Here is a 15832-nt window from a genome sequence, read left to right as displayed (position 1 = left end):
TTGCAGTGGCTTCTCGTTGTGCAGCATGGGCTCTAGGGCACATGGGCTTCACTGGTTGCAACATGTGGGCTCAGTAGTTGCATTTCGCAGGCTCCAGAGCACAGACCAGTTGTTGTGGCTCACAGGTTTAGCTGCTCTGCAGCAGGTGGGATCTTCCTGGACCAGGGATCGAACCCATGTCTCCTGCATTGGCAGGTGGATTCTTTGTCACTGAGCCACCAGGGAAGCCCCCAAAATCGGTTTTTAATTTCTGAAACTTTGCAACAAAGAAGGGTGACTCTTGTCTCAGAGCACTGGGGAACCTGAAGAAACGGGTTTGTGTCTTCATGCTCAGTTAAGTTTTGCTGGTGGGGAGCACTAAGGGTGCAGACGTATCAGGGTCTCAGGAGCGGCCCACTGCCCCTCTAGGAGATGGAGTGTAGTACCGGGAGGCCGGAGCAACCTCGTGCCTCAAGTGTTTCCTCCAACGCACACTGCCGCCGCCCCTCTTCCTCACAGGTGGCAGCTTGTATCGTGGCCTGACTTCCTTTTTCTATCTTTCTTTCACACATATTTGCTCTTTCCCCAAAAGTAAAGACAGGATCTTGTTAGAGAAGGTATGGTGATCAGGAAAAATGTTTTCCTGCATGACCAGGATTCTTCTGGTGCGTCCCCCTCACCACCATACCATCTAATTCCTCTCTCCTCTTTTCCTGCTCCCCGTGGGCTGTCCCGCGTGCAGAAGAACAGCAGCGAGGTAGAGAGCCAGCCTGCTGGGGGGTTCACAGGGCTGGTGGGAATCGGGGCTGGGGGGCAAGGCGATACTTCCGCCTTGGGAGCAGTCAGGTCTGGAGGTAGCAGGTGATAAGGAAGGGGGCGGGGTAGGAATGGAACCCATCTTCAACCCTTCCCACCTGGGGCTCATGACATTTGTGGTGGTCCCCATAGGAGGTGCCCCTGGGCAGGCTCCGGGGTCTGTGCCAGGCCCAGGGCTGGTGAAGGACTCACCACTGCTGCTTCAGCAGATCTCTGCCATGAGGCTGCACATCTCCCAGCTCCAGCACGAGAACAGCACCCTCAAGGTGAGGAGGTCACAGAGAGGGTAGGTGTACCTGCCTCACTGATGATAGATGGTTGGGCTGTCCGTCCCTTCTTACCATCACTCTTCTTCCTGCCCTGCTCACAGGGAGCCCAGATGAAGGCATCCTTAGCGGCCCTGCCCCCTCTGCACGTGGCCAAACTCTCTCTCCCGCCCTATGAGGGCCCTGGCAGTGAGCTTGCTGCTGGAGCGCTGTATCGTAAGACCAACCAGCTGCTGGAGACACTGAATCAGTTGAGCGCACGCACACACGTAGTGGACATCACTCGCTCCAACCCTGGTATGGACCTACCCACTCCTGAGATGAAAACCACAGCCCCTCCCCTTGCCTCAGGGATGAAGTCCCTGCCTAGGCACTTCCCACGCCAGAGAGGCTCTTCCTAGCCCTGTTCTTTGGTCTCAGTGTCCAGTTTTCTTGAGGCAGGCAGCTGGGCTGGATGAAGGATCACTGGTCCAGCTGCTTGCCTGCGCCTTGGCGGGCCTCACTAGTCTTCTTTCCCCACAGCTGCCAAGAGCCCGTCGGCCCAACTCCTGGAGCAGGTGGCTCAGCTCAAGTCCCTAAGTGACACCATTGAGAAGCTCAAGGTTAGTTTAGACCTTCTGCCTCTTCTCACTCAGGAGTGCCCACTTCAGAGCATTCTGTGCTGGAGGCTCTAGCATGGTCATTTCCACCAGGACCCCCAGAGTTCCTAGGGGTCCAGCCCTGCACTAGCTGACACGTTGCAAAGGAGGGAAGATGGGGTTCCTGCCTTGGGAGTTCATTCCCAAATAGATTCTCTCAATAGAAAAGAGAGTCTTACCAACAAAATGGGTTGAGCTAGGGTCATCTTCAGTGTAGTGCAGCTTCTGTCAGAGCTGAGATCACCGCAGAGTAGAATGGTTGAGAATGGCTGCCCAGAAGTTACAGAATCTGAGATGAACCCTGAAGGAAAAGTATCTATAAAATAAGGATGTTGGGTAGGGATGGGATTGGAGTTGAGAGCAAAGGTATGATGACAAAAGAGAACTGGGTCCCTGTCCTTGGTATTAGTATTCCTGTGAAGCCAGGGAGATACTGGGCTAACCTGTGGAGGGTCCCCTGAATGACTCCTGTTCCCCCCATCTGCCAGGATGAGGTTCTTAAGGAGACTGTATCTCAGCGCCCTGGAGCCACGGTCCCCACTGACTTCGCCACCTTCCCTTCATCAGCCTTCCTCAGGGTAAGAGGGAGCATGGGGAGGGGTGGGCAGTGTGGAAGGCTCAGATGAGTCCTTCCCCTCTCCTCCAGAGTTTGAAGAGGCTCCTGGGGTCTCAGATCCAACGATGGAACTTCTTGAGTCATCTGGCCAAGTCTTAACTTGCACGTAACTTAACAGTGCTTGCAGTGCTTTCCAAAATTCCAATATTTTAGCAGTTAAACATCATCTGTGATTTCTGACACCAGGAGAGACTCACAATTCCCTTGTCAGGCTGTGTGCCTCAATTCTGATTTGGCAGATGTGGTCGTTATAACCTAGGAGCCTCAAAGCCTCATTCTGCCGGGTTCTCAGTGCTCAGGGGCCTTGTCAGCGGCACGCAGCTCAAGTGAGCCCCTGACCTGGTGGCCTCTCTCCCTTCCCAATTCTCAGGCCAAGGAAGAGCAGCAGGATGACACTGTGTACATGGGCAAAGTGACCTTCTCGTGCGCGGCTGGCCTTGGGCAGCGACACCGGCTGGTTCTCACCCAGGAGCAGCTGCACCAGCTCCATGGTCGCCTCATCTCCTAAACGCTCCTCCCCTCACTGCCCGCTCCTGCCCGCAGCCCTCCTGGAGCTGCTTCTCCTGATGCCTAACCACCAGGCAGCCCCCGGGAGAACTGTGTGTGTGAGCTGTTCCTGCCCACTCAGCTCCATGCCCACCCTCAGTGCCCTGCCCCTGCCCCTTGGTCTGGGTTCCCCTGTCTCCCTTCCCTGGCCTCTGCCAGAGTTCGCTGTTCAACTGCTCCCTTCTTCCTGAGGAGCTTCAGGGGCTCTAGGGGGTAGGTAGGTTGAGACCCCACAACCAAAGGTTAAATGAGGTCTCTCCAACTGAGGACTTCACTCCTTGATTAAAGCCACTTCTGCTTCAGTGTTGTCTGTGTGATGTTGGGAGTGGGAATTGGGCCACTTGACTCAGAGCAGGAGTGGAGGAGAATGGATGCTGAGAAGGCTCTGGCTGTGCCAAATTTGAAGATCTCCCTCTTTTGTGACCAGTGGAGTGCTCTGTCCCTCAGATTTGTGCGCAGTTAAGTTTCTCTGAGCAGGGGGAAAGGGCTCAACCAAGGGCTTGGCTCCTGAGTTCATTTTATGGAGTTAGGAGGGTGGGGAGTGTGTCACCTCTATAGCTCTGCCTCTGTTTTCTGGATCTTTCACTGCTCTTCAGACCAGCAGTGTTTGGAACTTGCCTAATGGTATGATTGCCACTTCAGCCAACTTTCTGATGTGCTGGCAGTCTCCCTGTAAGATCTGAGGCCTCTCGGAGGGAACATTTACTAAGCAATGGAAGACCAAAGTCGTAGACTGGTAAGAAAGGATAGACGTCACTAAAGCTGCTCCCAAGTCCCACTACGAATTAAGATCACCTGGGGAGTGCCTTTGAAAAAGTTCGCACATTTCTGGGCTTTGGCTCAGGTGGTGCTAGTGGTAAAGGACCCGCATGCCAATGCAGGAGATGTAAGAGACGTGGGTTCGATCCCTGGGTCGGGAAGATCCCCTGGAGGAGGAAATGGCTACCCACTCCAGTATTCTTGCCTGGAGAATCCCCATGGACAGAGGAACCTGGCAGGCTATAGTCCATAGGGTTTTATAGAGTCGGACTGAAGCGACTTAGCAAGCATGGGCTTTGGCTCAGATTTGGGGCCCGTTAGGCCAATGAGCAGTGCCTTGGCGTTTTAAATCTTAGCCCCGGTTCAGTTTCTTGATACTTTTTTTTTCTTTTGGCTGCACTGCGCACCAGCACTCCCTGTAGTGGGAGCACAGCCCCTAGCCGTTGGACTGCCAGGGAATTCCCTCCCACTGTCTTTATTCCCTCCTTGGAGACATCCTGCCCAGGGAGCCAGAGGTCTCTGATCCAGATGGGTGGAGGCACCCTTGATGCTTAGGAACAGCTCCAGCTGTGTCACGTCTTCTGCCTTGTGAGAAAGGATCAAACAGGACGGGGGCTTCAGGTGGGCACATCCCCAGTTGACACACCCTCTGGGAAGGTCAGTGGAATATGGTGTTTGATACCTGCTCTGTACCTTAACTTCTTTCAACGGGGGTTCAAGAGAAAATGATTTGTGTGACTTTCCTCAATGCTCTCAAGGATTACACATAGCTGATACCATTCTAGAGGCATCGAGAATAATTGTTTATATACAAGGGATACCTTAGGGTATTCAGGCTTAATTCTTCTAGAACCAGTTGAAAAGGGTGGCTGTGTTTTGATATCACGGAGTTTTTACCTCACCTCTCCACACTGGGCTGCTCTAGTGCTGAGGAAATAGCAGACCACACTGTTCTTTCCCTGGGATTGGATTGTGTTCCTGTCCTGTAATTGGCTGACCTGCCTTCCCCTTGGTGGTCAAGATTCCAAGGGCCACGCCTAGGCAACTCCTGGGGACTACGAGAAGAGGGCAGGTCTTGTTCTGTCCGTTTCCCTTGGAGGTGGTTTCTCACCATTACTGCTGTCCGAATGCCACACTTACATTTATTCGATTGCCTGTGTGTACCTTCCTCTACAATGGAAATCATCTCCATGTCCTGCAACAAGGCGCACAACCAGGGTGTCTGATGTCTTTTCCACCCTCCTCAGCTAATTTAGTTACTCAGTTCAGTGTTTCCCTCATTACTGTCTCTCAAATCTGTTCACTTTTCCCCACCCCCTTTGCGGCTAACGTGGTGTATAATTTTTTGCTGTGGGTATTTCAGCAGGCTTTAAAATGGTTATCCTACCTGCATTGCCTCTCTCGCTCAGTTCTCACAGATGCCCGAGGGACACCTTTCCAAAATACACCCTGGGCCATGTCATTCTCTGTTTAAATCCTGAAATGGTTCCTCCAAGTGTCTGCTGCTGCTGCTAAGTCACTTCAGTCATGTCCGACTCTGTGTGACCCCATAGACGGAAGCCCACCAGGCTCCCCCGTCCCTGGGATTCTCCAGGCAAGAACACTGGAGTGGGTTAAAATTTAAGTTCACCAGAATGGCACACATCCGTGATTTGAATCCTGCCCACTTCTCCAGCCTCTTTTGTGCCTTAGGTTCTAGCATTAGTGTCCCCCTGCAGTTGCTTTGCCACCCTGTGATGGCTCAGGTCTCTTCCCACTGCCCAGAATGCCAATTACCTCCTTTCTTTCCTCCTACTTCTCTGCCCCTACCCCACCCCATCCTAGCTGGCCATCTGGTCATTTATTGAGACAGTTCTGGCCTTGCTGCCTTAGAAAAACTCCAATCCAAGCAACCTCTTAGGTGCTTCTCTTAGGGAACAGCAAAAAATCTGAACCTTTTTTTTTTTTTTCTTCAGGTGTGCTTGGATTTAGTTGCTTTGTGACATTGTCGAGATTTCTCATCTCGGTCTGCTTTCTCAACTGCAAAATAGAAATATCAATACCTTACAGGGCTGTGGTGAAGGCTGAAAGAGTTAACGTGTGCAAGGGTGGCACACAGCAGGCCTTCTCTTTTTTAGTACACGATCCTTCGGCATTCCTTTATGCCAGTAAGCTTCTCTTTCATACTAATTGTGAGTTAGCCCATCTGTCTCCCACTTTAGCCAGACTTAGAGTTCTTTTAAAGTGTCTTTCATCTCTGCCTCCCCCAAGACACAGGAGACGGGCACATGTTCGTGAAGGAGCACTGCGGTTTCATTTTAGAAATGAGTTTGAGGTGCCTGTGAGAGTGTTCTAGTAGAGATGTCCGTTGTGGTTGGATCCAGCTGGGTGTAGAGCTCAGCAGAGAAGTCTGGATTGCAGATGCAGTTTGGGGAATGAGGTGGGAGTGTGTCAGTGGTGGCTGAAGGCATGATTGGGATGAGGTGTATTGTTTTCGTTCGGGTTACTTGGAATACTGAACCTGAGGCAGAGCTGAAGCGCTGGTGCCTAATTGGTAGATCCACTACCCAAGCAGTGAGGTTGAGGAAAGCTCGGCAGGGAAGACCAAGGAAGCACAAGGTGTGTTTTAGTGAGTTGGCCACTGCTTCACCAATACACAACTGGCCTCTTGTCCATGTGTGGTCTCTGGATAGACGTTACGGAAACACTGTGTTTGGGCTGATGCGGGTGGAGAGCTAACTCAGCCTCCTCTCTTCTGTCTGCTGTCCTTTGTTGCTCCAGGTTTGCCCCGTTGGGTGTTTACTCCCCGTCACTTGCTGGGATTGTGTTAGTTGACCACCAGAAAAGCCAGATCCCATACCCTGCAGCGTGGTATCGCATGCAGGTCCTGAAGTGGCAAGGCGAACAGAAGGGCACTGGCCAATAAGACTTGATCAAAGCAGAGTAAGCAACTAGAGGCCCGGGGATCAGGTGAAGCTGCAAATCACCTGAGGAGACAGGCCAGGGCAGGAGGAGGGTGGAGCCCTGGGCAGTTCTGAGAGTTAACCCACAGCAGAGGCCCAGGGGTCACCCGCTGGACCAGAGGCCCCAGAGGATGTGTCACAGGGCCAAGGGAGAGAGAGAGTGTTGATAGTTTCTGGTGGCCGAGGTCAAATGGGCTTGAGTTCAGAAAGAAAGGGGCATCTGATTCTGAGATGCCTGGTGAGCTGGCCAGAGCTCCCTCTTCTGATGGAAGAGAGGGAAAAGAAACTGGTTTGTGGTGGTGACAAAGGGGAGAGCAGGGTGTGTGCGCTACTGTGTCCTGATACTCAGTGGTTCAGGTTGGGTGGCCAGGGGATTGGCAGATGGCTGATGCAAGTATTGTTGTCTGCAGACGATAATGGGAGCTGCTCATGGATCCCAAGAGATTTCTGGGACCTGGGATAGGATGTGATGGTGGGTAGGGAGGCTTTGTGAGGGACTTGGTGTACCAAGGATGGTGCAGGGCATGGGAACAGCCTCCTTTGATCCATCTAAACCTAGAACTGCCTAGAGTTGTGATAGGAGAATACAGTCTCAATTTTGTCTCCTAGGAGCCCCTCTCTTTTTGGGGACGTTGGGCAGATTTCCAGGGTCAACATTACCTTCCCCAATGTAGAGACAACTTAACGCAGTTGTGTAAGGCTTGTGTCCCAGCTCTTCCTCTTATAAGCTGTGTGAACTCAGGGAAGTTGCTTACCTTGTCAGCCTCAGCTTCTGCATCTATAATATGAGGCTGATAGCACCTTCCTCAGGTGGTGTTTTTTCCTTCAGGTAGCCTTTGGGGAAAGATTAAATGAGATAACATGTTTGCCACAGGTATTCAATAAAAAGTGATACTGGGAGAGGCTGATATTGAGCAAATGAAAAGGAAATGAAATACAAGCAGCCACATTCCCAAGACATATACTTGTGACACAAATAATCATATTTTGGATTCCAAAGGCCAGGCAGCCCCCAGGGCCCCAGTTTTTGGCTTGTTTCCATAAGTGATTGCCATCCTGTTTCTACCATCCAGGCACTGTTTCCTCCTACTCTTAGCCAAGGCTGGGGAAGAGTTAAATGTTTGTGGTACTCCTACCTCACCTCAGTTTGAATTTACCGTCTTCCTTCCCACCTTCTGTGCTATCCTGTAGTGAGAAGTGGGAGTGGAGGCAATACAGAGAGCTGAGTCTCTGCTGGCTTATCATGGACAGTATGCCAGGCTCCAGAGCCAGTCCTGCCCTCCTCTGCCTTGCGGCTGAGAGTGAGCCAGGAGCCTGAGCTCTGCCGCCCCGGGTGCTTCCCTGGGGAAGCTTCATAGCACTGAATACCTGAACCCTGTCCAGTAGGCCCAGAACACTGAGAGGGCATGCAATCTGAGGGTCAGCAGCCTCTCCTGCTTCCCTGCGGATAGCCTCCTGCTGCCTTCTCCTCCTCTGTGTGTGTTGGGACGCATGTCCGTTCACTCAGGCTTCCTTCATCTCTCCCACGTGAGCCAGCTGAAACCGGCAGTACTGCTCCCAGGGACAGATGGCCCCTATTGCGGAGGTGCTCAGAACTGGGGCCCGGGACGTTTGGCCTACATTTCTCTGCAGAAGGCCGGGGAGTTTGGGAGTGAGACCTGGACTCACCTCACTCAAGTAACTGGTGTCCGAGTAAATATATGTCTGTCTCTCTGCGTTTTCTTACTTTTTATTGTGGGAAATTTGGTTAGCATACAGATGAAATAGAATGTAGTAACCCTGTTTCCTCTATGAGGCTCTTCAGTCACCTCTGCCCCTAGATTATTTTGAAGCAAATCCCAGACAGTTTATCATTTCATCCAAAAGTATTTTAGTATCCCTAAAAGAAAAACTACAATACCAGTATTGCACCTAAAAAAAAATTTCATCAAATATCCAGTGTTCAGATTTCCCTGATTGTCTTAATAAATGTTTTGTTTTATAGTATGTATATTTGGATAAGTTTCAAGAAAAAGATAATATACTGTATATATATTATATAAATGGATTTCCCAGATAGCTCAGTAGGTAAAGAACCCGCCTGCAATGCAGGAGACCCTGGTTCAATTCCTGAGTAGGGAAGATCCTCTGGAGAAAGGATACGCTACCCACTCCAGTATTCTTGGCTCAGCTGGTAAAGAATCCGCCTACAATGTGGGAGACCTGGGTTTGATCCCTGGGTTCAATCCCTGGGTTGGGAAGATCCCCTGGGGAAGGGAAAGGCTACCCACTCCAGTATTCCCACCTGGAAAATTCCATGGACTGTATAGTCCATGGGGTCACAAAGACTCGGACACATTTGAGTGACTTTCATTTTCATATTATATAAATAGTATATAGTATACTATTTATATGTAACTCTCTCTCTATATATATATATCATAGTTGTCTCTTGAGTTCCATATTCTAAACTACTATCATACTAATATAACATATATAATATGAATATATCAAACTTTATTTTCAATATGTCAACGATTCTAATATATCGAATGTTATAATCCCAGAATACAAAAAATGTAACATGGAGGAGGCCTGAGAACATAGGTTCTCAATACTTGGTCACTAGTGATAGTAGAGATTTTCCTTTTAGTGTTTTCTATGTAAAACATTAATTTAAAGATGTCCTGCCATGGCTTTGCAAGAATAGAGTTTCCAGAGGGGGAGTACAATGAAAGAAAAAGACCCAACGGTGTTAGGAAGAGACTGAAGATGGAAGTCAAGGAGAGAGAATATGTTTTGAAACTAAATATAAGGATTTCTTTCATTCAGAATGTAAGCATCTGTATTAGCTTGGACTGCTATAACAAAATACCACAAACTGGGCTGCTTATCAACAACCAAGATTGATTTCTCACAGTTCTGGAGGCTGGAAGTGTGAGATCAGGGTGCTAGCATGGTCAGGTTCTGGAGAGAGTGCCCTTTTGGTTACAGGTGGCTGACTTTATATTCTTATAAGGCAGAAAGAGAATAAGCTAGTTCTCTGGCCTTTTTTCTTGGGCTCCAAAATCACTGTGGGTGGTGACTGCAGCCATGAAATTAAAAGAGGCTTGCTCCTTGGAAGAAAAGCATATTAAAAGCACAGATATTACTTTGTCTACAAAGGTCCATATAGTCAAAGCAATGGTTTTTATAGTAGTGATGTACAGATGTGAGAGTTGGACCATAAATAAGACTGAGCGCCAAAGGACTGATGTTTTCAAATTTTGGTTCTGAAGAAGACTCTTGAGAGTCTGTTTGACTGCAAGGAGATCAAACCAGTCAATCGTAAAGGAAATCAACCCTGAATATTCACTGAAGTACTGATGCTGAAGCTGAAGCTCCAATACTCTGGCCACCTAATGTGAAGAGCCGACTCATTGGAAAAGACCCTGATGAAGGGAAAGATTGAAAGCAAAAGGAGAAGCGGGCAGCAGAGGATGAGACAGAAAGCATCACCACCTCAGTGGACATGAATCTGAGCCAACTCCGGGAGATAGTGAAGGACAAGGAAGCCTGGTGTGCTGTAGTCCATGGGGTCGCAAAGAGTCAGCTTGAGCATCTGAACAACAGCAATGTCTGGCCTTTTATGTAAGGGTATTAATCCCATTCACCAGGGCTCCACCTTTCTGACCTAATTACCTCTCAAAGCTTTACTTGGTAAAATACCATCACATTGGGAAGTAGATTTCAATAAATGAATTTTGGGGGACACAAACATTCAGTCTATAACAGCATCCAAATGTGCCCTGAGGAAAGAAATTATATCTTCTTGTTTCTGCCTCAAATTACCCAGTAATGTGCCAAGTAGATAGTGCCCATCACCTGAGAAGGAGTACTCTCCTCCCAGCATTGTATGTGGAAGGACTGGGGAGTGAAGAGAAGAAAGTGATGGGAGAGCAACTTGCTTCTGAGTGGCTCTTGGTGACGGGTATAAAATCCTTCACTTTGGGAAGCCTGTCAAATAGCTGAAGGGGTGAATTTCCAACTTTACAAATGATGGTAGAGGTAATAAATTTATACTGAAGATTTGAAAGGGTTAAAAAAAATGTTTATGGAAAGGAACCAGGTAGATACCCAGGCAGTAAGAGAGCCTGGGTATTGAACAAGAGTTAAGTGCTTTCAATCTCCGCTCCACAGGTCAGTTTCAAAATTCTAAATCCTCTGACTTTAGATTAAATATGGGACCAATACCAAGTAAAGCTTTTCTTCAAATGCAGCAACTGGATGGTTGTAAGAAACACTTCCATAGAAGATAACTTAGAAGAGCCCTTGGAGTTCTCTTCATTCAAGCCATACCAAATTGGCCAAAGATGTTCCACTTTCAGAACAAATAGAATGGTAGAAGTGCCACAGGCACAACGCTTTTATCACAGGAAGAGGCATGCAAACGTGCAAGAGAGTGATGGAGCTGCAGTCAGCACTACACGCAGAGGAAGAGTACAGAACAGTGACCAGGAGAGACAGCTCTGTCGATCCCAAAGTGAAAGTGGAAGTTGCTCAGTCGTGTCCAACTCTGTGATCCTATGGACTATATAGTCCATGGAATTCTCCAGGCAAGAATACTGGAGTGGATATCTGTTCCCTTCTCCGGGGGATCTTCCCAACCCAGGGATGGAACCCAGGTCACCCGCATTGGGCAGATTCTTTACCAGCTGAGCCACAGGGAAGCCTCTCTATCCATATTCCTGTCAAAATTATTTTTAAACACTGAGGCCGGTCTGTCTGTCTATCCATTTTCAGAGAATTGGCTTAGTGGAGAAGTACGTGGCAAGTTTTTTTGTCCCCTGAAATTGCTAAATAGGAGGATCATGAGATGACTCTGAAATAAGTTGAGGAATTTGGAAGGTGGAGAATTTTACACCTATTAGAGGTCACTTCTCCTTGCTTTGCTGAGTTGTTCAGAGTCTGCCGTGCGTATGGAATGTATGGCCTGCTATTTCCATCTTATTAGGGATGGCTGCACCACAAAAGGGAGGGCATAGATCAGTGTGCACGCAGCGGGGAAGCTAAGGAAAAGTTGCCCAGCAATTTTCATCCTGGAGGCGGGAGGTATTTCCAACTTCTCAAAGATCTGTGCTCCCAGGGTAATTTGTTCTATGTTTAATTTTTCATATTTTATTCCTGGTATTCATAGGTTAAGAAAGTACAACTTTCCCAAGTACTGATTTGTAGATGTTTATAAGCAGCACATAAAATGTTCAGTTTCACAAATAATAACATCCATTGATCCTTTGAAATGGAATTTCAATTCTTAAGTGTAATATCACAGCGAAGTATACACAAAATCTGTGTATCCTGAACTATAGGAAATTGAGCAAGTGGTTTCTGTAGCTATATTTGATTTTAGTCAATAACACTTTTCCACAGTGAACAAGTACTAACAAATATATTAATATTTGTTATACCAAATGCTTATTCTGCCTCAACTTGTTAAGCAATGCCATTCTAGCTATTACTGAAAGCATTTATTTTAGAAGCTTTAATCTGATCTGGGAAAATGGGTTCTTCTACAACTTGACAAATAGTATGTATAAATCTCAAAGCTTTTAAATAAAAAACCTTCCAACACTGAAGTATTCATGTGAAACTTGTTTCTGAAAAAAAAAAATCACTTGCTATCTGAAGAAAGTATTAAAACAAGTTATCTTTTGAAGCAGATAAACATTCTTAAAAATCATCTTTTACTTCAAAGAACCACAAATTAACTCATTGTCCTTAATAATCTGTTAGATTACTGTTGTCTAGAAATAAGAATAGATGAAATGCATTTTAAGCTATCATAGGGTCCAAGGTGACATTTAGGTTTCACACAATGAACAGTTATAGTATAGCCTACAATGGAATAAAAACACATAATACTTCAGATAATCTAAAGGAGCTACATGGTTTCTAAGATACTTTAGCTTTTGTGTGGTCATTAAAACCCAGTAAGTATTTGAGTATGGTAAGGCTCCGGCGGCACAGACGCGAGACGCCGGCTCCGGCGCAACTGACCACGCGCAGAAGCGTGGCCAAGAAGAGCAACCCAACGCCCAAGGTCAGGGGCGGCAGCCGAGAGGAGCTACCCCACGTCCAAGAGGCGGTGGCTGCGCGGGCGCAGGAGGGCCGAGAGGAGCTACTCCACGTTCAAGGTCAGGAGGGGCGGCCTTGAGGAGATACCCCTTGTCCAAGGTAAGGTGCAGCGGCTGCGCTTTGCTGGAGCAGCTGTGAAGCGATATTCCACGACCAAGGTAAGAGAAACCCAAATAAGACGGTAGGTATTGCGAGGGGGCATCAGAGGGCAGACACAGTGAAATCATAATTACAGAAAACTAGTCGATCTGATCACATGGACCACAGCCCTGTCTAACTCAAACTAAGCCATGCCATGTGGGACCACCCAAGACGGGTGGGTCATGGTGGAGAGGTCTGACAGAATGTGGTCCACTGGAGAAGGGAATGGCAAACCACTTCAGTATACTTGCCTTGAGAACCCCATGAACAGTATCAAAAGGCAAAATGATAGGATACTGAATGAGGAATTCCCCAGGTCGGTAGGTGCCCAGTATGCTACTGGAGATCAGTGGAGAAATAACTCCAGAAAGAATGAAGGGATGGAGCCAAAGCAAAATCAATATCCAGTTGTGGATGTGACTGGTGATAGAAGCAAGGTCCAATGCTGTAAAGAGCAATATTGCATAGGAACCTGGAATGTTAGGTTCATGAATCAAGGCAAATTGGAAGTGGTCAAACAGGAGATGACAAGAGTGAACATAGACATTCTAGGAATCAGTGAACTAAAATGGACTGGAATGGGTGAATTTAACTCAGATGACCGTTATATCTACTACTGTGGGCAGGAATCCCTTAGAAGAAATGGAGTAGCCATCATGGTCAAAAGAGTCTGAAATGCAGTACTTGGATGCAGTCTTAAAAACGACAGAATGATCTCTGTTCATTTCAAAGACAAACCATTTACTATTACAGTAATCCAAGCCTATGCCCCAACCAGTAATACTGAAGAAGCCGAAGTTGAATGGTTCTATGAAGACCAACAAGACCTTTTAGAACTGACACCCAAAAAAGATGTCCTTTTCATATAGGGGACTGGAATGCAAAAGTAGGAAGTCAAGACACACCTGGAGTAACAGACTAATTTGGCCTTGGAGCACGGAATGAAGCAGGGCAAAGGCTAATAGAGTTTTGTCAAGAGAACGCACTGGTCATAGCAAACACCCTCTTCCAACAACACAAGAGAAGACTCTACACATGGACATCACCAGATGGTCAACACCGAAATCAGATTGATTATATTCTTTGCAGCCAAAGATGGAGAAGCTCTATACAACTAGCAAAAACAAGGCCAGGAGCTGACTGTGGCTCAGATCATGAACTCCTTATTGCCAAATTCAAACTTAAATTGAAGAAAGTAGGGAAAACCACTCGACCATTCAGATATGACCTAAATCAAATCCCTTATGATTATACAGTGGAAGTGAGAAATAGATTTAAGGGACTAGATCTGATTGATAGAGTGCCTGATGAACTCTGGATGGAGGTTCGTGACATTGTACAGGAGACAGGGACCAAGACCATCCCCATGGAAAAGAAATGCAAAAAAGCAAAATGGCTGTCTGAGGAGGCCTTACAAATAGCTGTGAAAAGAAGAGAAGCGAAAAGCAAAGGAGAAAAGGAAAGATATAAGCATCTGAATGCAGAGTTCCAAAGAACAGCAAGGAGAGATAAGAAAGCCTTCCTCAGCGATCAATGCAAAGAAATAGAGGAAAACAACAGAATAGGAAAAACAAGAGATCTCTTCAAGAAAATTAGAGATACCAAGGGAACATTGAAGAAAGCTGATCGCCGAAGAATTGATGCTTTTGAACTGTGGTGTTGGAGAAGACTCTTGAGAGTCCCTTGGACTGCAAGGAGATCCAACCAGTCCATTCTAAAGGAGATCAATCCTGGGTGTTCATTGGAAGGACTGATGCTAAAGCTGAAACTCCAATACCTTGGCCACCTCATGCGACTAGTTGACTCACTGGAAAAGACTGATGCTGGGAGGGATTGGGGGCGGGAGGAGAAGGGGACGACAGAGAATGAGGTGGCTGGATGGCATCACCGACTTGATGGATATGAGTTTGAGTGAACTCCGGGAGTTGGTGATGGACAGGGAGGCCTGGCGTGCTGTGATTCATGGGTTCGCAAAGAGTTGGACATGCCTGAGCAACTGAACTGAACTGAATATAAAGGCAGGCGATTAAAATCTCAAATATCACTCTAAAATCAAAGACACGAAAATCTTGTTTTTCTTCATCTTTCATTTACATAGTTAGATATCAGAACCTTACTGTCGAAAATATCATTACTCTTTATAGCTGCCCGGAAATCAATGAAACTTCATAAATTTAAAATTATGAAAGAAGCTTCAGTTCTTCATTCATAGTAAGCAAGACTTCTAGCCTCAGCAAACTTCCCTGGATCCTTTCAAATCAAGATATCTTCAATTTGCATTTGACCTTGTCTTCCAATTGACATCTCCTTAAATCATTTCAGTGATGAGATCTATGACAAAGTCTTTAAGAATATCCACTGGCTCAATATAAGGATTCTAACCATCCCCAAACCCATACATCTTTCCTGTAATTCTTTAGAAACAAGTTTCTTTTACTAAGTCTGCATTCTGTACCTCCTCCAAAACTTTCTTCATTTTCTTCCTCAAAGGTGGGGTTTTTCTTTCCCCTATCTTCTCAAGGGTATTTTTATTCTTCAGGTATGTCCTTGATGTCCTGCCAGTGCCATTCAGACCTGGACTCGGTTGGATGGCTAGTGTGCCAGATTTGGAACAGAGCTGGATACAGTGCCAAAGATTCCCCAACTCACGGCTCAGCGACAAGCTGGTGTCATGACAAGAGCAAGAGAACCCCACCCTAAAGGGAAACCTGCATCACTGCTTCTGTGGTTAAGTGTGGATGGGTGGTGGAGCAACGTGATTGCTGATGGCAAGGAGGGTAGAGGGACAATAGTGACTTTAGCCTAGGAGGGACTTAGAACTCCAGCCCCTTGCAGTCCTGGGCTTAGAAACAAGTCCTCTTTTAGTCATAATCTTCCCAATACTTAACGATCTCGTTCTTCCTGCAGCCCAGATTCAATTGGGATGAACAGCCATTTCCTAAGCCTCTTTAGATATCTCAGATACCTCCTGCTTTACCCACCTGAAGTGATTTTTGCAAAGGGATATTAAAATCAAAGACATCACCCTGGTCTATG

The 15832-nt window shown here is 47.1% G+C and overlaps 1 protein-coding gene across 5 annotated transcripts in view; it reads left to right on the top strand.

The window, feature by feature from the left end:
- Nucleotides 1-3163, top strand: part of DCTN1 (dynactin subunit 1) — a 31177-nt gene extending 28014 nt beyond the window's left edge. For all 5 annotated transcript variants that reach the window (XM_055399859.2, XM_055399858.2, XM_055399857.2 and 2 more), the window contains 5 exons: nt 928-1061; nt 1166-1358; nt 1584-1663; nt 2188-2277; nt 2686-3163. In XM_055399859.2, coding sequence (XP_055255834.2) covers nt 928-1061; nt 1166-1358; nt 1584-1663; nt 2188-2277; nt 2686-2823 — 635 coding nt within the window. In that variant the 3' untranslated portion in view covers nt 2824-3163. The remainder of the gene's footprint in view (nt 1-927; nt 1062-1165; nt 1359-1583; nt 1664-2187; nt 2278-2685) is intronic.
- Nucleotides 3164-15832: the final 12669 nt, after the last annotated feature.

Source organism: Moschus berezovskii, chromosome 11 (genome assembly GCF_049115385.1).
Source record: "Moschus berezovskii isolate FMDL1 chromosome 11, NW_MosBer_1.0, whole genome shotgun sequence".
Classification (NCBI taxonomy): Eukaryota; Metazoa; Chordata; class Mammalia; order Artiodactyla; family Moschidae; genus Moschus; species Moschus berezovskii.
Note: the sequence above shows the minus strand (reverse complement) of the source record. Positions and strands in the feature narration are given on the sequence as shown.